At 51.7% G+C, this 24,487-nt stretch overlaps 4 protein-coding genes across 9 annotated transcripts; 2 read left to right on the top strand and 2 right to left on the bottom strand.

Moving 5' to 3' along the window:
• Positions 1–657: 657 nt before the first annotated feature.
• Positions 658–3,327, top strand: COPS6 (COP9 signalosome subunit 6). Its single transcript, XM_019717637.3, has 10 exons — positions 658–791; positions 1,013–1,138; positions 1,343–1,474; positions 1,793–1,881; positions 1,982–2,044; positions 2,330–2,377; positions 2,454–2,568; positions 2,661–2,753; positions 2,851–2,951; positions 3,074–3,327. The coding sequence occupies exons 1-10, from the start codon at positions 725–727 to the stop codon at positions 3,212–3,214; spliced, it is 975 nt and encodes a 324-aa protein (XP_019573196.3). The 5' UTR covers positions 658–724; the 3' UTR covers positions 3,215–3,327.
• Positions 3,328–4,197: 870 nt separating this feature from the next.
• On the bottom strand, positions 4,198–11,692 carry MCM7 (minichromosome maintenance complex component 7). 4 transcript variants are annotated; one of them, XM_019717630.3, is made up of 15 exons: positions 11,538–11,692; positions 10,279–10,358; positions 9,770–9,934; positions 9,493–9,617; positions 9,237–9,417; positions 8,784–8,921; positions 8,316–8,465; positions 8,015–8,129; positions 7,805–7,936; positions 7,478–7,561; positions 6,839–7,232; positions 6,474–6,557; positions 5,663–5,831; positions 4,782–4,891; positions 4,198–4,606 (listed from the first exon to the last, which is right to left on the bottom strand). In XM_019717630.3, exons 1-15 carry the CDS (start codon positions 11,566–11,568, stop codon positions 4,405–4,407), a joined length of 2,160 nt encoding a protein of 719 aa, XP_019573189.1. In that variant the 5' UTR covers positions 11,569–11,692; the 3' UTR covers positions 4,198–4,404. The 4 variants fall into 4 exon arrangements, with proteins under 4 accessions (XP_019573189.1, XP_074184606.1, XP_019573190.1 ...); XM_074328505.2 differs by lacking the exon at positions 11,538–11,692 and adding an exon at positions 10,992–11,069; XM_019717631.3 differs by lacking the exon at positions 11,538–11,692 and adding an exon at positions 10,937–11,069.
• An 89-nt stretch (positions 11,693–11,781) lies between these two features.
• AP4M1 (adaptor related protein complex 4 subunit mu 1) lies at positions 11,782–17,368 on the top strand. 2 transcript variants are annotated; one of them, XM_019717636.3, is made up of 15 exons: positions 11,782–12,036; positions 12,146–12,234; positions 12,610–12,716; positions 12,796–12,892; positions 13,026–13,136; positions 13,222–13,302; positions 13,520–13,582; positions 13,668–13,734; positions 13,845–13,898; positions 14,048–14,154; positions 14,251–14,345; positions 14,645–14,689; positions 14,929–14,979; positions 15,141–15,252; positions 15,445–17,368. In XM_019717636.3, the coding sequence occupies exons 1-15, from the start codon at positions 11,979–11,981 to the stop codon at positions 15,667–15,669; spliced, it is 1,362 nt and encodes a 453-aa protein (XP_019573195.1). In that variant the 5' UTR covers positions 11,782–11,978; the 3' UTR covers positions 15,670–17,368. The 2 variants fall into 2 exon arrangements, with proteins under 2 accessions (XP_019573195.1, XP_074184618.1); XM_074328517.2 differs by having other exon boundaries at positions 11,840–12,036; positions 15,568–15,892.
• TAF6 (TATA-box binding protein associated factor 6) lies at positions 15,866–24,470 on the bottom strand. Of its 2 annotated transcripts, none has more exons than XM_019717635.3 (15): positions 24,321–24,470; positions 20,561–20,784; positions 20,372–20,458; positions 20,082–20,235; positions 19,811–19,867; positions 19,590–19,709; positions 19,216–19,361; positions 19,030–19,107; positions 18,818–18,919; positions 18,531–18,713; positions 18,181–18,255; positions 17,931–18,056; positions 17,154–17,327; positions 16,727–16,924; positions 15,866–16,436 (listed from the first exon to the last, which is right to left on the bottom strand). In XM_019717635.3, exons 2-15 carry the CDS (start codon positions 20,714–20,716, stop codon positions 16,056–16,058), a joined length of 2,037 nt encoding a protein of 678 aa, XP_019573194.1. In that variant the 5' UTR covers positions 20,717–20,784; positions 24,321–24,470; the 3' UTR covers positions 15,866–16,055. The 2 variants fall into 2 exon arrangements, with proteins under 2 accessions (XP_019573194.1, XP_019573193.2); XM_019717634.3 differs by lacking the exon at positions 24,321–24,470 and adding an exon at positions 24,215–24,237.
• Positions 24,471–24,487: the final 17 nt, after the last annotated feature.

The following is a 24,487-nucleotide window of genomic DNA, read 5'->3' on the forward strand; positions in this document are numbered from 1 at the left end:
GGAGAGTACAGGGAGGGTGGAAGGGGTTAGGAAATGCTGGGGATGCGCCTAGTACTGTTGTTAATACCATTATTTGGGAGGAGGAAAGATAGGACATGCAGAGAGCTACTCAAGACCAGGCTCCAGCCCAAATTATTCATCCATTTACTCAAAAATTATTTAGGTACCCGTGTCAGGTACCGTGTTGTCTTAGGGGTTATAATGATGAACATGACAAAGGCCCTTAAGAGTTACTGGGGCGTGTTAAAGGAACAGATGTGACAGCTAGTGTGGCTGAAACATGGGGACCAGGGGGCAGAAAAGGCCAGGGCCCATTGACAAGCAGGGGCCGAATCATACAGGGCCTTGCAGGCCGCGCTTAGCAGCTTGGATTTTATTCTGAGGGCAATAACATGACATTTCATTCATTCCGCAATAGACTTAGGAACTAGGCAATCTTATTCGAATTCTGCTTTCGAAGACGGAAAGGTTGGTGTGGGGTTAAGTAATTTGCTTAAGGTCAGCCGCAGACGAGAGCTGGCTCAGGGTCTACGAAAATCTGTCGGCTTCAGGGCCATGCGGGCGTCGGACTTTTGCCGCCGGAGGGCTGCGGGAGGACACCAGGCGGGTACGACAGCCGCTGCCTTGCGCCAGGGAAGGTGCGCGCCCCGGGGACGCTGCGCATGCGCCGCCCCGGACGGAAGCCGGGAAGGGGGCGGGGCCGAGGCCGGCGGGCGCGGGGAAAATGGCGGCGGCGGCAGCTGCGGCGAACGGGACTGGGGGGAGCAGCGGGATGGAGGTGGATGCAGCAGGTAACGGGCCCCGCGGGGGCGGCTCCCGGAGACGGCCTTCGAGGTGCGTTAAGGCCGCCTTCCTGGATCCCAGGAGAGGTCAGGAGGGCGGACGGTAACATCGCTCCCTGGGATAACTTGCGGGAGGGATATATGGCCCGGCTCTGCCATCTCCCACTCCCGTCTCCTGGGGAGGGTGTGGGCCCGGAGTCTCACTCACTCTCCTCTTCCTCCACCTTTAGTAGTCCCCAGCGTGATGGCTTCCGGAGTAACTGGGAGTGTTTCAGTTGCTCTTCATCCCCTGGTCATTCTCAATATCTCAGACCATTGGATTCGCATGCGCTCCCAGGAGGGGCGGCCTATGCAGGGTGAGTGTTCAGCCTAATTCTGCAACCTCCTGTCGTTGGTCACCTCCACCAAACAGTGGTCTTTTCTCCTTCCTTTCCTTAAGATAATTCTTCCTCTGCCAAATCACCATTTCCCCTGTACTTGGTTCACACCCTCAGCCTGTAATGATTAGGTAAGTTTTGGGATTCTTTACTCTCACCCCTATCTGTCCTTCTCTTCCCCAGTGATTGGGGCTCTGATCGGGAAGCAGGAGGGCCGAAATATCGAGGTGATGAACTCCTTTGAGCTGCTGTCACACACCGTGGAAGAGAAGATTATCATTGACAAGGAATATTATTACACCAAGGAGGAGCAGTGTGAGAGGGGACTAGAAGTGGAAGAGAGGAGTGGGAGGAAAAACAAAAGCAGAGTGGGGAAGATGGAGAGGGTTGGGGAAAAATGAACAGGACATGGGATGAGAACGGTGGGAAAGTAGAGTACCTGAAATCTCAGAAAAAGAACATATTCAGGTATTCTGCCCCACAAAAGTGAAGGATGAGAGGAGAAAATAACCATTCTAAAATGAGCCAGGATTTGAGGGGGAGGGGAGAAGCTGGTGAAAATATACCAGGAGCTTCAAATTCAGGAAGGATGGTTTAAAGAAATACTTTGTGCTCTGGCCCCTTCCTCTCCAGTTAAACAGGTATTCAAGGAGCTGGAGTTTTTGGGTTGGTACACCACCGGCGGGCCACCTGACCCCTCTGACATCCACGTCCATAAGCAGGTATGCGTGCTCACACATGTGCACGCTGGGATAAAGAATAGAGGATGAGGGAAAGAAGAAATATGGGCATTGACACTTGTCCATCATCCCCCTCTTCCAGGTGTGTGAGATCATCGAGAGCCCCCTCTTTCTTAAGTTGAACCCTATGACGAAGCACACGGATGTGAGTAACACTGACCCAATGCCCATTTGGTCATACCTGTCTATCACTATGCTTTTATACTCATCCCCTGCTATCTTTTACTGTATGACATCTCTGTTGAATTCAATCTTCATTCTGCCATTTATCAGCTGTGTCTTTGGATAAACCTGCATTTTCTTATGTGTAAAACAGTGATAATCTGTCCTTCATTGGCTCTTCAATGTGAAAGTGCCAATCCCAATTTTTGGCACATAGTAGTTTCAGGTGAATTTGATTTAAGAGCTGTTTTCCATCTCTTCTTTACAGCTTCCTGTCAGCGTTTTTGAGTCTGTCATCGATATAATCAATGGAGAGGTAATGCCCTACCCTTCAACCCTCAGATCCTGCCCCTGATGTTTCCTGCTTTTGACTCTCCCTATGTGCCCTGTAGGCCACAATGCTGTTTGCTGAACTGACCTACACTCTGGCTACAGAGGAAGCTGAACGCATTGGTGTAGACCATGTCGCCCGAATGACAGCAACAGGCAGTGGAGAGAACTCCACGGGTAATGGAGGCTGGAGGGGCATACTTGGAAGTGGGGGTGGAAGGTGTGACTACAAGCCTTTTCAACCATGGCCTGTCCCTGCTCCCCTGCAGTGGCTGAACACTTGATAGCACAGCACAGTGCCATCAAAATGCTGCACAGTCGCGTCAAGCTCATCTTGGAGTATGTCAAAGCCTCTGAAGCAGGTAGGACGGGTTCTCCCTGGCATTCCTACCACTTTTCTACTCCCTCCTGGGGAAGTGACAGCATCCACATTAATGCAGCCTCTCTTTGTACCTTTAGGAGAGGTCCCCTTTAACCACGAGATCCTGCGGGAGGCCTATGCTTTATGTCACTGCCTCCCGGTACTCAGCACAGACAAGTTCAAGACAGACTTTTATGATGTGAGTGTTAAAACCCAGGAAGGTGGGTGGGGCTTATGCTGTCATTTCTGCATGCAGGACATAGGACTCAGGTGTTCCCTGGGCATGCTGTGAGGGACCTGGATCTCTCTGTTCCCTCCCAGCAATGCAATGATGTGGGGCTCATGGCCTACCTGGGCACCATCACCAAAACGTGCAACACCATGAACCAGTTCGTGAACAAGTTCAACGTCCTCTATGACCGACAAGGCATCGGCAGGCGGATGCGGGGGCTCTTCTTCTGAGGGTACTTGAAGAGATGATGCAGAGGTCAGGACTGTCCCAGAGGGGAGAGGTGTTACACTCCCCTTAGAGAAACCTGTCATTAATAAAAGGGGAGTGCCCCCTCAGCACCCCTTCCAGTGGCTCTGTCCTCTGTTAGGCACCACATAGGTTTCTCAACTTGGATCTTAAAGGCCCTTGGTTCCAGCCTTGCTCAGAGGCATGAGTCCCATTTTATTATCAGTTATGTTCTCAACACCTTTCAGTGGTTGGGAACTCACTGCCACTTGAAGTGACCCCAAGTCTGGTCAGGTAGACAGACTGTCTATATTGAGCCAAAGGCTCTGTTTCCACCTAAGCAATGGGTTTTGCTCTTTAGTATCTCCCTGTAAACCAATGACCCCTTTCCTAAGCTTAGTTTTTCACACACAAAAAGGGAAATTGGGAGGGAGCGGGATATTAAGCACATTTCTATGAGGGACAACTGAAAGTCTTGATCCTATAGCGAGCACTGAGTATTGCCAAGAGGACGTTTCCCAATTATTGCTAATGTTTGAGTGCTGGCTACAGAAAATGTACCTGACCTAGCAGACACCTCAGCCAGCCCTAGGAGGCAGGTACTAGTGTCCATGTCATTTTAGAGATGAGGCCAAGTAGTGTAAACATGAAGATTGTTCTATGCAATTACTTGTGCCTCCCTCCAGGTACTTTATTTTCATCCCCTAACCAGGCCTTTCAAGTTGTACTTGGGGACGCAAGAGGTGGCCACTGTATCCCCAGAACTAGAAGGGAGCACAGCAATAGACTCAATATATATTTGAATCTAGAGGGGAGTAAGAGCAGGCAAGGGATCTGAGTGGAGATCCAGTGCAACAGGCTGTACAGTGGGTTCTCATTCCTTGCTGCATTCCCAGTGTCTGTCTTGGTATCTGGCAGGGAGAGTAGGTACTTAATACATTTATCGAGTAAATGAAGACGAACATAAAAGGAATAAGAAATGAATCTATAAAATGTACAATATCCAGTTTTACTAGAAGGCAGCAATCTACACACACTTTATTAGCAAAAGGAATGTATAAAACAAGTGCAGCTCAGGAAAACGAGGGCGAGAGGTGTCCTCCTTTCCCCTCATGGGCATCGTTAGACCTTTAAAGGAAGGGGGGTGTTTAGCACGGTATGCAGAGTAGGCCCCAGTGTCTCAAGTGGGCTGGAATCAGACAAAAGTGATCCGTGTCCGGGCAGTATTAACCTGCCAGACGTTTAACTCCTCATACTCATCTAGAGCTGCCTGGAATTGGGCAGGTGTGAAGCCCCGGGATATGCAGCGCTGCTCCGCCTCAGAAAACCGGACACTTCGGCCCTCTGAGACCAACTCACGGACAGTGGCAAATATCACATCTGCTGGTCTCTGGGTCCTGAAGGAAACAAGTGTGGATGTTTAAGGTCAGGCTACCGACAAGAGCACCCAACATGTCAGAACAGTGGACTTCTGAGGCAATCATACATGTGATTGCAGAAGCCACAAGGATAAGTGGTCTGCTCAGGAAAGTCAAGGTGACTCCCGATTTCCTTCTCCATTAAACCACTCACCTAGCTGTTTGTCCCTTGTCACTCAGAAGTGAGTCCTTTGACATCTCCATTAGCCTGATGGCTTCATTCACATCTTCCTTCTCCACTGTGTCCACCATTCGCAGACGTGCCTAAGGGGAAGGTAGGGAGAGATGGGAACCGGAGGAGGGGAGTGGAATAGTCAGGGGACCCCCGTGTTTCAGCTTTAAGGCTGGGCAACTCATGGGGTGCCTACGCACAAAACAGGTGGAGGCCCCCTACCCTCCCCTGCAAACATCCGCAGTGTGGGGCCGGCACTGTCAGACCGAGACAAGTGCAATGCCCAGGGCAGCGTCCAGCAATTGCCCAAGTCTCCGCCTCTCAACACTGGCCAGTCCCGGTGTTCAGCTGTCCTGTGAGGGAGACCAGACCCTTCTGAACTCCACTGGGCTCCCCACCATGACAGATGGAGCTTGGGGAGTTCAGCCTAGCAGGTGATTGGCAGAGAGGTTGTGTCCCTGGGGCTCGGGAAGTGCTAGCTCAGCAGTAGGTCAGGTAATCACACTACCTGCACGAACAGCACTTTGGAGCCCCCAGGACTAAGGTCCAAGAGGTGAGGACAGAAATGAACGTTTCTAACACAGGATTTAGGACAAGGGGAATGAAATTCACCCCTCCCACACCGGCAGTGAGGTTTGAGAAGCCAGGCCTTTCCCTCCATGGATGCTGTGTGTGCCCTGCTGGAGCAGCAAGTACCCACAGTGCGGTAGCACGGAGAGGACCACTATCTGCACTGTCAGCACTTTAGCCCCGGCAGGGCTGGAGTGGGAAGCAGGCGGCAACGAGAGGACAATGTTAAGGCAGGCTGCCCAGTAAGTCAAAGCAGACCACCCCTCCAGCAGAACAAAGGGTCGGGAACTCACCAGGGCCGTTGACAGTCGCAGGATAGCCAGCAGGGTTCGGGCGGAAGTATAGGTGGCATCCTTACTAGCCCAAGCCTCTCGCCTCATCTCCACGTACGCTGCTGTGATATAGTCTGCCAGAGACTCGGGCACTGTGGGCTGCTTCTCCTGGCACATAGCTATGTAACGTCTGCAGGAGATTCATGGCAAAGCAGAAAAGGAAGATGGGGAGAATATGGCTTTTTTTCTGTGTAAGTTTCCCATTTAAGAAAACTCTTGGGGGTAGGTGGGAACTTTTAAGTAGAAAAAAAAATTAGTGATTATTTGCGTGGCTTGAGTATCACTGATGGATTTATCTAAATGGTGCTTTTCAAATTATTTCCAACTTTTAAGGAAAATGGCCTATGCATGAATAAGACATATTCATGTTACTAGAGATGATCAAGTCCTCTCCTCTGAACATGTATAACTAAAGCAGCAGAAATATATTTTGTTCACTTTGAGACCATTGTTTAAAGAGAATAGGTAAGTGGAAGGGTCACTGGGGGGCCGCGCAGAGAAATTAGTCTCATCAAGTATCCATGGAGTAGGATCCAGCTTTGCCTCAAATCTGAACCTGTCTCACCAGTCAGGTCAGGATAATGGTGTGAAAGGTTGGTTCAGATGTGTGTTGTGTGGCCAAGATGGGGGTTACCTAGACTCAAGTGTTCTCAGACCCAGGACACAAGAGGGCAGAGTGGTAGTGAAACATGTACAGCCTAAGACTGAAAGTTTTTCAGGACACACACATGGTGACCGGTGGAGCACACCTGTCCTTACCCAGCTCTCCTACCTCATAAGCTTCATGTCCAAAGGTTCAAACTGGGTGGGAGGCTGCCGGCTGTGCTGGTGCACATAGGTGATATGCTGGGCCAACCTAGGAAGAGTGGAGGCAAGGAGGAATACTTTTTGGTGCTATAAACACACACCCTGTGCCTCAACTCTGTATCTTCTCCCCTTAGTTCCACCGTCTCCTCACAGTGTGGCAGGGACAAACTTTTCCAGGAAATCATCTGTGTTTCAGCCCTGACCCACCACTTCCCTAAGAACTGTAGACCAGTATCCACAGGCAGAGAATTGGAGTGCTTTCCAATTTCTCTTCCCTCCCTCCCTTTAGATCATTCCTAAGGGATGTCTCAAGTGTTGAGCTTCATTCACCGTAAGTCATTGTCTCGGTCGGGCCGGTCCTGGATCAACCAGAGGAGGTCAAATCGGGAGAGGAGCGCAGCAGGAAGCTGTATGTTCTGTTCCAGGCTGCGGCGAGGGTTGTAGCGCCCATAGGCAGGGTTGGCGGCAGCCAAGATGGAGCAGCGGGCATTGAGTGTAGTCAGAATGCCTGCTTTGGCAATGGAGATGGTCTGCTGCTCCATGACCTCGTGGATGGCTGTGCGGTCAGCCTCAGCCATCTTGTCAAACTCATCGATGCAGCATACACCCTGGTCAGCCAGCACGAGGGCACCACCCTCTAAGGTCAGTTCTCCAGTCACAGAGTCTCTGAGCACAGCTGCTGTAAGCCCCACTCCAGAGGAACCTCGGCCTGTTGTGTACTGGCCTGAATGGCAGGGTCAGGAAAAGAGAGGACACAAGGAATAGGGACAGCGAGGTGAGGCCTGCACTGGACTCATGTACCTACCCACCCAAACCTTCTGGGGAAAGCTCGGGGGCGGGGGGGGGGGGGGGGGGGGGGGGCCGGGCACTGGCAACATCTCCTGCCTCAACCCCCAAGGAAGAGAATAAACACGGGGTAGTGCTATCCCTATCTGCTACATTCACCTCTTTCAGGATCTGATTACTCACTGCGGGGGGCCAGGCGATCAATGTAAGACAGCAGCTGAGATTTAGCCACTCCAGGGTCCCCCATCAGGCAGATATTGATGTTGCCTGAAGAAAGAAAAGAACTCCATATGACTATTTTTTCATGGAAGTTGTCCAACAACAGAAAAATACTTTTGAGGTCTGCCCCTACTCCCATACTCAGCATTGTTTCTTCTGATCCCTCCCTGTGCCCATGAAGCCAAGATGCCAACTCTTATTTTGTGACGTATAGGGACACCAATTCTTGTCATCCTTTCCTTCTCCCAAATGTATTCCCTTACCCCGAGCCTCCGTCTCATTTCCTCTTACCCCTGATTTTCATGCCTCGAGGAGACTGGTCCACACCTCCCACCAGCAGGAGCAGCAGCGCCTTCTTTACATCTTCATGCCCATATATTTCCGGAGCAATGGAGGCTGCCAGCTTTTCATAGAAATCCTCCTCTGTGGGAAAATGAAGGTTAGGAAGGAAAAAGTGCTAGGAAGAAACTCCCATTTCCGGTCTCCCCTGTGGCCCCTCACCTGCTATTTGCCTCAGCTCCTCCTTGCTCAGCTCTTTAGACCCAGACTCATCATCCTCACTCTTATTCATCTTCACAATCCGATGGGCTTCCAGGTAAGTTTCCGAGAGTAAACCCTTGAACAGGAAAAGACCAGGATATGAATGAAGTCTCTTTAACTTGCCCATCCACATGAGTCCCTCAGGAGTTCCTAACAAACCCTTTGTTGTATTTTGTTTTGTTGTTGATAGTATTCTCTGTGGATGTGGTGGGCAAGGGAGAAAAGGGAGTATTTCCTCCTCATTTTAAACTCCCTTTCTTACCTGTACCACCTGTCGGAACCCAGAGCACAAGATTGGCAAGAAGATACCAGTGACACTGACGTGGTCCCCGGGCTGGGCAATCCGTGTGTTCTCTCCTTCTACCAACACCGTGATGCTACGAGGGATATTTCCCACGGGCACTTGATCACTCTACAGGGGATAAGGGTGCACAGACAAGGAGAAAGGAACATGAAGTCTCCAGGGACTTAACCCCTTTGCCAACGTATCCCACTCTTCTATTTCTCGGCCTGCCCAGCCTCAGAAGATAAGCCAGACGAGAAGGGAAGTGGAGATTTCCTTTACTTCTTCCTAGCTCAATCAGAAAGTTTCAGTCAAACCTCCCTCCTGATCTAGGTGACTTCTCTGCCTCAGCTCTTCTTTTGTTCTTTCTTCCACCCAGTGAGTGAGTACAGTATTTGAATGGACTCTCAAGCTCCACCTTCCCTGGGCAACATATCCCAAACTCACATGTTCTTGCATCTTCATCTCCTGGAATTTGATGAATTTGGAGCCACGTGTCTGCAGATATAGCCGCCCACCAGAGCGGTTGGTCTGGCACTCCTGGCTTGGGCACATGATCAGAGGCATGAAAGTGGGAGATTGGATCTAGGGTGTAAGAAAACACCAAAGAGAGTCAGAAGCAAATGAGCCAATTAGAGTCAGTCACTTAAATCACATTTCCTCTTGATAGCAGATACCATAAATTGTCAAAAACATCTTGAACTATTCTGGGTCAACATGGATAAGCATCAAGAACACAGAACAGATGGAAAAACTACTACCTATCAGAAAAAGGATGAGAAATATACACACAGCTGTGTTTCACGACAGAGAAAATAACAGATCAGCATCAGCACACAAAACTCTTACAAAAAATACTAACAGAGTTAAGTGTGTTCCTGTTCCTTGCTCCAAACATACCGGCTGGTAGGTCTCTGCCCCACACTGGTCACAAGTGTAAGTGGCCACTACCATTCTGGGTTTGACTTCAGACACACGAGTGACGATTCCACGCACAGTCACCAATTTCCCCAGAGAGTCAGCCCGTACTTCCCGGATCACACGAGGCTTGTTACTGCTTGGGCCTTCAAAGTACAGCTCACTAAGGGGGAAAAACAGTCATTAGCAAGGTCCTAAAGGACAAATTCCCATGCCCTTCCCCACTGAGACCACTCACAATCTACGCATGAGTTCAGGAGGGTACTGGTTCTGGGGGCTTCGGGCAGCCGCAGGGTCCCGGCTCCGCTGCTCCATCATCAGCCGGTGCTCAATGTAAACATCCAGAACATCCTTATTTACCACCTACAGGTAGACAGAAGACAGGAAAAATGAGTGGCAGGATGGGGCATAAAAAACACCAGGCAGAAATTACTGCCCCCTTCCTCAGTTCAGAAAGCCTTAGAAGCTTCCTGACAGAAATCTAAGTTCCTTGCCCTGCATTTTCCTGCACTCACCTCCCTCTCTTTGTACTGAGGCAGCAGCTCTTGTATGGTATCAGCAAAGAGCCTTGCATAGCGCTTGGTGTTCTCACAAATTGAGTCCACCAACTCAGGGTCCTCCTCAGCCACATCATCTAGGTCTATGTACATTGCCACTTGTTCCCGATGAGCCAGTTGAACCTAGGGTGGGGAAGAATCAGCAAAACCCCAGAACCAAGTTTACCATGCTCACCAGTGTTACATGCAAAGACATTATCACCGTGAGTTCAGCATACAGGTTCCAGGCTTCCAAAGGCAAGAAAAGAGCAGTGTGAGACAGAGCAATACTCACTTCTCAGTTACCAAAGGACAGCCTCCCAACTCCTAAAAACACTTTACTTATCACAAATGTAGTATATTCACTTGGCGTACCATATGGCAGTCAACACACGTCACTTACAAACGGACTTGCTGAAATGAGTCAGGCCACTTCTTACAGCTCCTGTAAGCAACCAGCCCATCCCTCTACCTAATTGTAGACTTACCAACTGGTTCCCATACTTGAACTGCTTCTTGCCAAACTCATCATCCTGGTAAAACTCTTGTAAGAACTTCTTCACCTTTTCTATAAAGTAAACGTAAAATTATGAGAATCAACCTTCCTTTGATTCAGATACCTTACTGCAAACCACTCTGATAAGAAATCTAAGAAACTCACTTCCATTTAAAACATTTCATTTAAACAAACTAGTCACATGAACATTTAAATAGCCCTACATAATCCTCTCCAAACTGGGCAGAACTCCTTTTCACGAGTCAGTTTTTAACTAGAGAATAATTAGGGGCCCCGGACAGTTGAGAGTACTACCCAATACCCTCCCCTAGGGGAATTCCAGTCTCTGCCTTAGAAATCTCAGTGCCCTTTCCCAAAGGCCTCCCACTCCCAGCAACACACTCAGGTTTCAAGGTTCTCAGCTTTTCTTCCATGCGTATGGAAGATTCCCCCTTTTCTTTCGTTCCCCTAAATCTCTGCCACTAGGCCCATCCTTCACCCCACCCCCCTCTCCCGCCACTGCTTCCGCTCTTAGTAAACAAAGAAGCACATGGGCCCAGATGCCGCCGCCTCACAGCCCGGGATTCCTCCGCTCAGGGCGTGAGCTCCTCCGACTATTGGCCAGCTCGTCCAAGGCCACTCGGTCCCACCTGTTATCTCCTCTCAGCCTCCCACTAAAACTCCCAATTGCAGGCTCTCCCCAACCCTCAGTAGCTCTCTCCGAGGCCACCGCGCGGAAGGACACTGTTTACACACGACACTCCCTCCAGAGGCGCCGCGCAACTTCCGCCCGCCTTCACTTCCGCTTGGAGGTTGGCCTAAAATGGCCAATCCCCGCGCGCAGCGGCCCAGGCCCGCCCGCCCCCGGAGCTTCGGCGCGTCTCTGCCGGACGCGGGCACTCGGAGTGCCTAAGAGTGCGGATGAAAGTGAGCCAGGGAGTGCTCAACACTGCGCCTTAGACAGGGTCTCCTGAGGTCCCGGTCTCTCCTGGGCGCGACCCTCCCCACTGGAGCCACCAAGCCCGGCGGCTTTCCCCCGCCCCACTTCTTTCCCGGGCACGATCACCAGGTCTTCCCCGACCTTAATCTTGCACGTGCCTCCCAGGCAATGTCTTCCTCAGCTCCACCGCTTCCGGCCCGGGGTCTGGCCTCGCGCTGAGCCCGGCCCTCCAGGACGCCAACTCACACCAACAGGTGTTGGTCGGGACGCTTCCCGCGCAGAACGCCCCTCCCAGGCTTGCAGACCCTCACCTTTCTCGAGCGCGTAGTCCTTGAGTGCCATCGCTGCCGAGAGCCCTACGGCAGCAGTTAGCGGGCTCAAGGATCACCTCGATAGCAGTGAACGTCCGCGCGGCGGACTGTGGCTGACCAACCGAAATTGGCGCGAAACGTCGCCCAACACGTGACCGGCGCCGCTGCGAGCGGGCCAATCCGAGAGGAGGCCCTCCGTCCCTCCCACTCACCGCAGGCTCCAGCCTCCGCCAATCACCTAGCGAGCCTGGGCTGAGTGACGGGGAGGTGGTGCGGCCGTCTGAAGCGACAGATTGGGTAAGGCGGGGTGGGCACCGGGTTTCCCGCGTTGGAGGAGACTCGCTCTTAAAGGGCCAGTCCACGAGCGTCCTTTTGTTCCCGGATAGCAGGGAGGGGCAGGCCCAACTTTCGCTGTCTCCTTGTCTACTCTCCAGAACGGCAATGATTTCCCAGTTCTTCATTCTGTCCTCCAAGGGGGACCCGCTCATCTACAAGGACTGTATCCTTGACCCACAGGTCCGTGGGGGGAGGGAGGGTGGGCTGGATGGGAGTAGTGCCCCAGAGCCAGTCCGTGTCGCCAGCTCCTTAGCTGTCCTTCAACCCGTCAGTCCGTGGGGACAGTGGCGGCCGGGATGTGGCTGAGCTCTTCTACCGGAAGCTGACGGGACTGCCCGGAGACGAGTCCCCGGTTGTCATGGTAACCACACGGGGGTGGGAGTGCTACTCTAGGCAAGCTCGAGTAGGGGGGCACCTCCTTCCTCCTAACGGCTTCCTTGAGAGCTTCCCCTTGGGGGATACATTCCTCCAAATAATATTAACGAATTTACTGAGCGCTAACTATATAGCAGGCACAGCTCCTCACATGTCTTAATGCTCAGCATCTCTGGGGTAGGAACTATTATTAACTTCACTTACTCTTGGGAAGCGGGGCCCTAGGGAGATTTATAGTTCGCCCTAGGTCGCACTGCTAGGAAGTAGGGGAATCAGGATACCAGCCCAAGTCTCATGGGTCCTTAAGCACAGCTTTGTTTTCCTGACGCTTTCCCCCCACCCCACCCCGACTTTGCCTCAGCACCACGATGACCGTCATTTTATTCACATCAGACACAGCGGCCTTTATTTGGTGGCCACGACTTCAGAAAACATTTCTCCCTTCAGTCTCCTAGAGCTGCTCTCTCGGTGAGGAGGGCAGGGCTGGGCAGCTGGGCTTGGGGGTCTGAGAGGAGGAGAAGATGCACACTCCATTCCTTTCCCTCAGGTTAGCCACTCTCCTGGGCGACTACTGTGGCTCCCTGGGTGAGGGGACCATCTCCCGCAATGTGGCGCTTGTCTATGAACTCCTGGATGAAGTGCTGGTAAGGTCCAAGGATTTTTTCCTCATTGTCCCTGTTCCCTGAAGATCTGTTCCTCGGTTGGAAGGCTAAGGTCACTCCTTTTCACCCCTTTCCTCGGCTAGCCACGCAAAGACTGTTCTTCCTCTGCTCCTAGGACTATGGCTACGTACAGACCACATCCACAGAGATGCTGAGGAACTTCATCCAGACCGAGGCTGTGGTCAGCAAGCCCTTCAGCCTCTTTGACCTCAGCAGTGTTGGCTTGGTCAGTGGAGGAAAGAGGACCAGGAGGGGGAAGGGTTGGCAGGGAGTGTCAGACCTGAGGACTGATTGCTTTGGGTGCTTTCCAGTTTGGGGCTGAGACACAACAGAGCAAAGTGGCCCCCAGCAGTGCAGCCAGCCGCCCCGTCCTGTCCAGCCGCTCTGACCAGGTGAGAGAGGGATGAACGGGTTCAGACCCTCTGATTTTTTTCTGGGACCCCAGAGTCTAAGTTCCCAGTGTATCTTTCCACCTCCCTCAGATGTGGATTATCCAACCCCTTCTCTTACCTTGCGTTCCCACCCCAGGGCCCTAGCCTCCACTGCCCTGTCCACTTTAGAACACAGGTGGTTCAGCCTCCAACCACCCAAATCTCCTCTCTTCTTCAGAGCCAAAAGAATGAAGTGTTTTTGGATGTGGTCGAGAGACTATCTGTGCTGATAGCATCTAATGTAAGTTCCCTGGAGCTGAGGTCAGATGTGTCTGGGAAACTATTGGGGAGGTTGCCTCTGGGCATTAATCTCTGGCCACTCTCAGGGCTCGCTGCTGAAGGTGGACGTGCAGGGAGAGATCCGACTCAAGAGCTTTCTTCCCAGTGGCTCTGGTGAGAAGTTTGCAGGTTGGGCCAAGGGTTGGGTTTGGGACAGCCTCCTTGATGATATGTGTGGTGGTATTTGGTGGCCTTTTCTGATCTGATGTCCTTTCTTCTGACAGAGATGCGCATTGGCTTGACAGAAGAATTTTGTGTGGGCAAGTCAGAACTGAGAGGTGAGGAGAAAGTGGGTCTTTCTCTCCTAGGTATAGGTCACTGCCAGAGGTTTTGTGGAGAGAAGTTAGAAACAGATACCCACCCCATGCCACCCCTGCTCTTCTCTCCCAGAATATGGGTTAGGAGAGGAGTCTTTCTGTCTTTCCAGGTTATGGGCCGGGAATTCGGGTGGATGAGGTCTCGTTTCACAGCTCGGTGCACCTTGATGAGTTTGAGTCTCACCGAATCCTCCACTTGCAACCACCTCAGGGCGAGGTCAGGATGGGCTGGCTTATATGTTCCAACTACTCGGGTAGGGAGGTAGCTCAGGTGTAAGGGGACCAACCTGGCTCTGTTCCTCCCTGGTCTCAGCTGACTGTGATGCGGTACCAACTCTCAGATGACCTCCCCTCCCCACTCCCGTTCCGGCTCTTTCCCTCTGTGCAGTGGGACCGAGGTTCTGGCAGGTGAGACCATTTCCTCTGTTCTAGAACTCCTGTAGAACTCAAGCCAATATATATGTTCCCAAGTCTTATTGTGGAGGGGTGGTGGTGGTAGTGGTATAGAATACAAGTTAGAAAAAGGTACCCTCCCCAGTGGACTCAGCCCCATGAACTCTAGTGACTAGTGGAGTTGGGTAGATTTCAGCCTTTCTCTCTCCTTCCCGGGGCACAACCAACACAGCCATACATGGGGGCCTTGGGTGGAGGATGGTGAGATGCCAGTAGGATATGGCCCAAGTAACAGTATTTGTACTCTCACCTAGGCTCCAGGTTTATCTGAAGTTGCGATGTGATCTGCCCCCAAAGAGGTACGAGTGGGGGTAATAGCCAAGACTAGTTCAGCTATGGGGGGTAGGAGACAGGGCCCAGATACCTATTACTTCCACCTTTAGATGCAGCCACCAGCCTCGGAATCCAGTTTAGTTTGAGGCTCGAGAGTTTGGGAAGGGGATGGGGTGGCCCTTGTACTACATTCCAGCTGTGACATTAATGAAGTGTGGGACAAGTCACTACTTTCCTGGGGCTGACTGTTCCTTTCACTGTGCAGCCAGGCTCTCAACGTCAGGCTGCACCTTCCCCTACCTCGAGGGGTGCTCAGGTTAGTGTGTGTTTAATGTGGGGGTTTGCTTGGGTGGCTTTACTAAGTTCCTTGGACAACACGGTGGCATTGGGGAGGAAAGTGTGCACTGTGGGGTGGAACTAGCCTGCCCCCAAGGCAGGTAGGGGCTGAGCCCAGCACCTTTTGTCTCCAAATTCCAGCCTATCTCAGGAGCTGAGCAGCCCAGAACAGAAGGCAGAGCTGGGGGATGGAGCCCTTCGCTGGGACCTGCCTCGGGTGCAAGGAGGCTCTCAGCTCTCAGGCCTTTTCCAGGTATTAGCAACTGATTTTCTAAAGCCCCCTTTTCCCACCTCCATTTTCAGCCCCCTGACCCAACCCTGCTAATGCAGTTGCTGCATTGTTCCCGCCAGCGTGGTTAGCTTTCTGGTCCCTTGACTTCCCTGCCCACCTTCCTCTCCCTCTCTGTGCCTTCAGCAGCCCTCCCCCTGCCTCTGCCTCCCACAGATGGACGTCCCAGGCCTGCCTGGGCCTCCCAGTCAAGGGCACTCCACCTCAGCCCCTCCGCTGGGGCTGGGCCCGGCAAGCCTCTCCTTTGAACTTCCCCGGCACACGTGCTCTGGCCTCCAGGTTCGCTTCCTCAGACTGGCCTTCAGACCCTGCAGCAACGCCAACCCCCACAAGTGGGTACGACACCTGAGCCACAGTGATGCCTATGTCATTCGGATCTGAGGCTCCCCAAATGAGGACATAGGCAGCAAAGGCGGTGGTCCGTGGCTGAGGAGAAGGATGATACTGTCTATTCCAGCCTTCCGGTGTGTGGCTATGGATCTGATTGGAAGAGTCTAAGTCCTAGAGACCATGAGGGCTCAACGGGTTAGACCCTCCCATAGTACTGGTCACAGGAAAGACTGACGTGGAACAGAACTTATAAATCAATCTTTTATTCTGAAAAGCTGGCTGTACAATATCTAAAAAGAAAGTTAAGGTGGGGGAAGCAGGTTGCTACTTCTTTCCACCTAGTGTGTGTGTGTGTGTGTGTGTGTGTGTGTGTGTGTGTGTGTGTGTAGGCAGGGAGAGAATCTGAGGAAGAGAATGTTGACAGATGTTTGACAGCATCAAGGTGCAGGCTGAGGGGAGCCAGATCCAGGGGGTTGGGAGCCATTAGCCTTTGGAGTCCCTGGAGCTGGAGGGGGGCTATCTCCAGCTTCCTGTTTCCCCCCACAGAGGGCACTGCCCCCAAGTGGGGAGGGGGCTGAGGATGGCGGAGGGACTGGAGAAGGATGGGAGGTGGGGCCCCCTTTGCCCTCCCCTGTTGGGGGAAGAGAGACCACTATGTACTTCTGGACACTGCCGGGGCCAGAGGGGGCAGTGCTGGGGGGTGCAGCTGTGGCGGTGGAGACCAGCTTGACAATGGGCTGCACGCTGGGGACCGTGGTGGTAACGGGAGAGGTAGTGGTAGAGCCTGAGCCAGGAGCTGAGGTGCTGAGGGATAGGACCTAAGGGGAAGAAAGGAAAGGCAGTGCCTATTGCCTCGCACCCTCCCCATTCCCCAGGCCTGGGGGAATCTTCACTTGCTCCAACCCAACAATCCACTCTGAGTCTTGCTCAGGAGTAGCTACAACCTTGCAGACCCCTAGGAAGTGCTCCTTCTAGTTCCTGTCTTTGGGCCCAGAGGTGACTGGGCTCTACTCTGGAGCCCACGGGGTGCTGTGAGGTAACCCCAGGTCCTTCAGGGTAGCAGGGTGACATACTCCCCACCATCCCTGGTCCCACACACTCCACGTACCTGTTGAGTGGATGAGGCGCTGGAGGATGATGACATTACAATAAACTTAGTTGGAGGAGGGGAAGGCTGAGGTGGGGCAGCTGCTCGTGCAGACACCAGCGTCTGGACAGGCAGTGCGATGGAGCCAGGGACCTTCAGCAAGCCAGGGGTCCGAGGGCCAGGCTGAGGGGCCTGTGAGAGGGTCAGCGTGGGCCGGGGCTGCAGGAACAAGAGGCAAGAAGAAAATGTCAACATCTAAGAAAAAGAAGGGCTCTTGCTCCTCAGTCAGTCTCACTGGGGTTGAGAGGGCCCTGGGTTTTACACAGTTCATTCCCACCCTGATGGGAACCATGGCTCTACCCCACCCCACCCCAACCCACCCCCGTATTCATGTCTCCTTACTCCTCTCCACTAGGTCACCCTTTCTCCGCCCTGCACTGTCACTGACCTGAGTGATGGTCAGAGTAGTCCTGTTGACCTGCTGAGCCTGCAGAGCAGCTTGGGCCCGGGCCTTGACCACATGGGAGCAGAGGAGGGGTCCAAGGGACCCAAATTCTCCCCGATAGGCATCCTGATTATCAGGTGGTGGGCGCAGCTTTGCCAGAACAGGGGCACAGTGTTTCTGCAGAGAAGGCAAAAAAAAAAAAAAAAAAAAAAAAACCAGGTAGAGGGAGGGCTGGGACGAATTGTGGTGAGGGGTGAAAAAGGATATTACCCATCATTTCAGTATGTTCCTCTTGGAGACCAAACTTATTTCACTAAGTTTCTTTTGGAGGTCAAATTGCTGGGATAGCAGTGTGTGCAAGGAATGCTGTGGTGTTTTTTTGTTTTTTTTTTCATGAGAAAACACAGGCACCAACTGGTGTGAACAGAGAACCTGCTGAACATCCTGGTAATATCTAAGGAGTAGTTGGGCCATAGGGCGTTTGCCTTGCACAGAAAGGGCCATAGTGATGCGGAAGCCTCGGGGGCAGTGTGTCTAAAAGTTACAGGCTGAGGTTAAAACCTCTTATCTCTTACTTAACCCCTTTGTGCCTCAGTCTTTCCACCTACAAAACAGTATCGGACTGTAAGGTGTGCTCTGAATAAAGGAGGCAAAGATGGGATAAGTGAATAAAAGATAGCACATACTTGCTAAACATTGCACCTATGTGTATGTGTGTTGGTGTGTGTGTGGGGGGGTTTAGTGGGAAGAAGTGCAGGAAGGGCAGGGGGCTCTGGTCACCAGGAGAAGGCTCTGCACGTGGTCAGCTCCGATGCGGTCGATATTGCTCAGCACAGGGCCATCCAGGACACTGCGGATCCGCTCCCCCTCCTGCTGCAGCCGGGGCAGAATCAGAGTCTTAATCACCTGTGGGAAAGCAAAGGGGAAGCCAGGGGCCTGGGGTCACCACAGGGCTTCCCGTGTCGAGGGCTATTACCCACTATGCCCTCGTGATGCCTCCCTCCCCCAGTGCATCCCCCTGGGGTCTGACATCATGTCCCAGCTCGGCCAGGCCTGCGATGGAGCCGTAGCGTGTGGTCCACGGTGTCTTCTCGTCCACCCAGCTCTGTAAGGGGATGGAAAATAAACCCAGATAAAGGGGCCTGAAAGGCTAATTGGTAAGGACCTAAATTTCTTATAAACACTTTCCTTGTAGATCACTAAGACGTTAGGACTGGGCTCAAGTCCCAGGCCCACGCCCCCGGCCTCTGCTGCTTGTTTTCAGAGTCATTGCCCCCAGCCACGCCTGATCTCCCACTGGTTTGGGTGAAGCTGTTGTGGTGACAACCCGGGGTAGAGATGTGAAAGGGCTTCCTTCCGCTCCTTGTTCCCCTGGCTCACCTTGGTGAAGGTCTTGGTTATCCGGGACTGGATGTTGTTCGTGGTTGTGCTGAAATGCTTGCAGATCTGGGCTACCAGGCGAGCAGCGAAGTCCCGGAGTGCCCAGTGATTGTCCACATCTGGCCGCAGGCACAGCTGTCTGCTCACGATGCAGGTCATCACAGCTGGAATCAACTCATGCACCTAAGGGAGAAGTGCTGAGTCAGCTAATTCTGACATGGCTTCCTGTTGATGGCAGTCAGATCCCTGAAGCCTGGCCTGAGAGGCGGGTGGGCAGGACCACTCACATATTTTTCTAGATACAGCGTAGGGTTGTCCATCAGTGCCTTCACCATGCGCATCAGGTAGATGAGCAGGGCCAGGTTGTTCTGCACCACGTTCACACGGACCTGTGGGAGGGAGAAGTGACAGGGCAGGGAGACCCTGCAGATGAGCATCCCTCCTACCTCCTCACCCCTGGAACCTCATCCGAGGTCCTGGCCTTCCTTAATCTTCTCACCCCCTCTGAGATGAAGGTGCTGAATCGTGGCAGCATCTGATACAGCCCCGGGTCTGTTGCAATGCTCTGAAGAGCTTCCTGTGGGAGGAGGGGAATGAGTGAAGTGGGGACAGACACCATGGAAGGAATTTGTGGGGCCTCCAAGAGAAGGAGTCTCGGGGTAAAGGCAGGAAGGTAGGGACTCACCGCTCTCTTGGCTTCACATGACCCCACACAGGCTTCGGTGATTTCCTTATAGTACAGCTGCTGCTCCACAGACAACTCATGGATACTTCGAGGCTTTAGTCGCAAAGGACCTCCCTCCAGCAGGGGTGGTGCCTTCTTCTCTTTCCCTGTGTGTATTGGGAAGAGGGATTTGAAAAAGAAAGCTCCAGAAGAGGCCTCATACCAGACAAACCTTGATCCTCCACTCCCCCACTTAGAGAGACCCAGTTTCCATTAGGCTCCCTTCTGAGGCTCTCTGGTCTGAGGTCTCACTCCTTACCCTGACCTCACCCACTTTACAAATGACCATCTGGCTTTGGGACAAGAGCCGAGAGGCCTGGCCTAGCAGGGCTGACCTTTGCCGTCAGCTGGAGCAGCCCCTTGACCTTTGCCTTTCAAGGGTCCATCTTCCTCCTGGCCTGGCTTTGCTGACTTCAGGGGTTCTGTGGCTTCAGCCTTCTGCTGCTCTTTGGGAGCTGGTGGGAAAGCAGTCACAACAGGAGTGTCGAGAGTGGTAGATGTAAAGGAAGAGGGGAGAGTGAAATAGAGAGAGGTGGGTTCTGGGAATGGAGGTTACCTGGGGGTGGGTTCTCTGGGATAGCGGGCTGGCAGCCTTCAATGCTCAACCAATGAGCTGCAAGGAAGGAAGGTGTCAAGTTGAACTGCTGGACATGGACACTAGGGAGTCACTCCACACTAAGGAATGTGTGTTTTCAATCCTGTGCCCACTTCCTGCAACTCACCAGGGATCTCACACTGAGGGTTTCTTCCTTGGGAGCTTCCTCAAACCCATGTGCATTGTGCCCCCCTTTCCTTCTCCCCACCACCCTGCTCTCCTCTCCCCCAACCTTTGAGGCAGACGTCCAGGGGCACCCGGGGCAGAGGGGTATTGATGATGTCACTCAGGTCAACCTCCTTCTCCTCGTAAAAGTAAAGCTCCCGGCCCCCACCAGAGGCAAACCGGAAAGGAATGAACTCCTGAGCGTGGAAGCCATAGAGTGGCTAAATCAGGAGAGAGAGAGACAGACACTGGGATGAGAAGGGAGCCCGTGGAGGCATGGCTGAAGGCACATGCAGCGTCTGGGAGGACTGCTCTCACCACCCTGCCCCTCATCTCTGTCCTGGGTGTCTCAGTCACCTCAACATTCTTAAGCTTCAGTGCGTAGTCAATGTCACTGGTGGTGAGCTTCTGCCGCTTCCCCATGTGCATGAACTTCAAGGCATCCTGGGGGTGGGAGAACAGATGTCAGCCCAAGACCCTGAGGAAGAAGGGGGCCTGGGCAGCATCCTCAATACAATGCAGGGCTGGGTAGAGGGGCCACATTACCTGCGCAATCTCCTTGATGCGGTAGCTGACCTCATCCGTCAGCAGCTGGCAGGTTTCCTCCTGAATCTGGGCAATGCCCATTGACTCGGCCACCACCTTCATTGACTCCGAGGGCAGCACCGTATTGCTGAGCTTTAGCTTCTTTTCCTCAGCCATTCTGGAGCCCCTCCTCCCTCCCCCGAAGGATGATGCCCCCAGGGTGAAGAGATGGAGAGATGGAGACCCTGGCAGGGGGGTGGGGGAAAAGAAGGGAGAAAAGAAACGTGAGACCCAAAGAAGAGAGGCTATCTAGCCAGGAGAGGTCACAATAAATGAAGGGCAATGGGGATGCCAGGGAAGGAACTCAGGGTGTCTTGTCTGTCTCCACATGAGTCAGCACTGGATGTAACAGAAGGAGCTAGCAATCCAATCCAATTCAACATAATTTATTGAGCTCTGGCAGGCACTGTGCACGTGAGGTACAGAATGATCTCGGCCCTCAATTTAAATCCCAGCCCTAGCACTACCTAGCTATGTTACTTGGGCAGATTACTTAAATTGTCCTGGCTTTGGGTTTCTTCTCTGTAAAATGTGAACAACACTTTTTTCCTAAGGTTGTTTAGCACATACCTTCATCTCTCTTGCCCCTTCTTGCATCATTATTCATGCTTGACACAAACACAATATTGGTTAAATATAATTCTCCCACTCTAAGCTTATATATCCGTACAATTCAACGTGATGTGAAAAACATAAAACCATCATGACCAATTCCCGCTTTAAATTAATGGTCATAAACTTCAAGTGGGTCCTTAATGCTGCCAAACAATCACATATACCTCTATGCACTCAGTCTTCCTCTGTCCTATGTGACACCTTTTTACCTTCCTCACTTTCAGCCATCAGAAGGGACCACCAGACTCCCAGCACCATGTCCACCCCCAGCAGCAGTGGTGCCGACATACTCTGCCTTCCCACCTGTTACTACCGTGTTCCCTGAAAATAAGACCTAGCCAGACAATCAGCTCTAATGCGTCTTTTGGAGCAATAATTAATATAAGACCTTATTTTACTTATAGTAAAATAAGACTGTGTTTTGTCTAATATAATACCAGATCTTATATTAATTTTTGCTCCAAAAGACGCATTAGAGCTGATTGTCCGGCTAGGTCTTACTTTCGGGGAAACAGTGTATAAAACGTTCATGCTAGTCATCAACTCAAGCTTTGCTCCAGCATTTCTCCCATCTCCCTGCACATCAATTTCTTAACCTACCAGATCGTTCCCATCAGCCTACAAAATGCAGTTATTTCTCCCATCTTAAAAAAACAAAACAGTGGTATATGTACAGCGGAATCTTATTCAGCCTTAAAAAGGAAGGAAATTCTGACACCTGCTACAACATGGATGAACCCTGAGGACATTATTCTGAGTGAAATAAGCCAGTCACAAAAGGACCAATCTGGTATGATTCCACTTGTGTGAGGGTCTTAGAGTAGTCAAGCTCAGAGTCAAAAGGAGGGAGGGAGGACGGGAAGTTATTGTTTAATAGGTAAACTTTCAGTTTTACACATGAAAAGAGTTCTGGAGATGGATAGTGATGGTTGCACAACAAAGTGAATGTATTTAATGCCACTAAATTACACTTAAAAGTGGTTAAGATGGTAGTAAGTTTTATGTGTCTTTTCACCAAATTACACATTAAAAAAATACTTTCTTCATTCCACTTTCTCTACATGCTATATACTCCATTTTTGGCTCCTTCTTGCAATAAAACTTCCTAAAAGAGTTGTCTTAACTCTGTTTCTAATTTCTCTCCTCTTGGACCTATTCCAATCAGGTTTCTGACCCCACTGGGTCCCTGAAACCGCTTAAGGTCACTGATGCATCACATTGCCAAATCCGAGGCCCACTCTCTGTTCTCATCTTCCTTACTCTTTCAGCAGCACATGGCATAGCTGACTACTCTCTTCTGACAACACTTTTTTTTACTCCGCTGCTGCACCACGTTCTCCAGGTTTTCCTTCTACCCCACTCCCTTTTGGTTTCCTTTACTGGTTCTTCCTCTTATCTGCTTAATGTTGGAATGGACTCAATCCTTAGTCTTCTTCTGTAGCTATACTTACTCGCTGGTGACCTCAACTTCTGTTTTCAGTATCCTTTATAGGCTGATGATGGCCAAATGTATCCCCAGCACAGAGCATTCTTCCTAGCTCCAGGCTTATATGTCAAACTGTCTACTTAAAATCTCCACTAAAACTGAACTCCTGATCTCCCCTCCCCGCTCCTCCAGCCTCAGCTTTCCTCGTCTTTGTAGTGCCACCATCCATGCAGGAGCTCACTCTCTATGTGAGCCCTCACATCAAGTCCACCAGGTGACCCAAACTGATTCCTCCATTCCCACTACATGGTCAGGTCCCCAACATCTATTATCTGGGTAACTTCAATAGCCTCCTGATAAGCTCTTCCTGCTTCCACCCTTGCTTCCCTACATCTATTCCCAATATAGCAGCCAGAGTGATTCTGCCAAATTATAAATCAGATTGGGTCATTTATCTGCTCAAACCCTGTAATGGGTCCACATTTGTCATCGAGTAAAATCCAAAATTCTCATATGGTCTACAAGGCACTGCATGATCTGTCCTCTCCATTACATCCCTGATCTCCTTTCCTTCCTTCTTCCACCTTGATCCAGCCCCACTGTCCTGCCTGCTGTTCAAAACTGACAGGCATGCTCTTGATTTATGGGCTTTGCTATTCCTTCAGCCTGGAATGCTCTTCCCCAGATGTCAGCTTAGCTGCCTATTCCTACCACCCTATTTAATACTGCACCCCCCCACCCTCTGCTCTTCCCCTGCCCCGGAGCATTGAACATCTAATATATACTGTATTTCTTACTGTTTATCACCACCACACACATCCCCTTCTGCACCGTGTGGACATAGATCTTTGTTATGTCCACTGATATATTCCAAGACCACAGACTGTTGCCTGAGACACCTTAGATAATGCATATTTGTTGAATAAATGAATGAATTGTGAGGTTTACAGATGTATGTGCTCAATACATACTCAGTACCACTATTAAGACGAACGAGAGACAGGCCCAAGTTTTAAAATCTATTCTGCGGTAAAAAGAAAAGGGGCTTGCTTGAAGCTGGCGTTAGGAAGACTAATGTCAAAAGTGTTCAGGACTGATTGCAGGGTGTAGGTGGTGGCGTGCTGGAGGGGTGAGAAGATAGAGGCGAAAGAGAATTTGGTTCTTCTCAAACCATCCCAGGTCTCCTCTCCCACTTTGTAAGTCTTATCTGCGGGGCACACATTTATTCAACACACACTCTGTTCCTGGGGCCGGGTATACAAGAAGCGGTCGTGTCCCAGTTTCCTGGAGAACTCCCACTAATCCTTCAATACCCTGCAGTACCCTCTGCCAGTAAAGGCTCATAAAACACGTGACGGCCTAAGGAGCCCCTCAGGTCAGTGGAGTCGGCAGGAAGGCTTCACAGAGGAGGGTTAACTTGAGCTAGATCTTTGTAGTTCCCTCAGCAGGGAAGTGGGTCGAAGATCCCCAGGCAATGGGTCCAGCGCGAAAGAAGCAGCAGAGAGCCCACCTCATCCCCCAACATCCCTCCAATGCAGATACACAGAACCCACGCGCACGGACACACAACCAACCGTCTTCCTCCGGGTCCCCACACAGGCCCGTCATAGGGTCTATTCTCAGGTACCACTCAGACCCACCCCCGCAAGCCGAGCGCCCCGCTCAGGAAAAGACTCTCACCGCAGCCAAAGCGCCGCTCACCCGGCGCTCGGCGCCATGTTGGCCCCGCCCCCTCCCGGGAGCAGGTCCTGGCAGAGATGGGGAGCAAGTCACTGCCCCTTCTCCTAATCGGAGTAAGTCCGCTAGGCTCACAGTCTGAAACGATATAAAAAACGTTGTTCCGCTGT

The sequence above is a fragment of the Rhinolophus sinicus genome, chromosome 3 (genome assembly GCF_057876585.1).
Source record: "Rhinolophus sinicus isolate RSI-liver-muscle chromosome 3, RSI-T2T, whole genome shotgun sequence".
Lineage (NCBI taxonomy): Eukaryota > Metazoa > Chordata > Mammalia > Chiroptera > Rhinolophidae > Rhinolophus > Rhinolophus sinicus.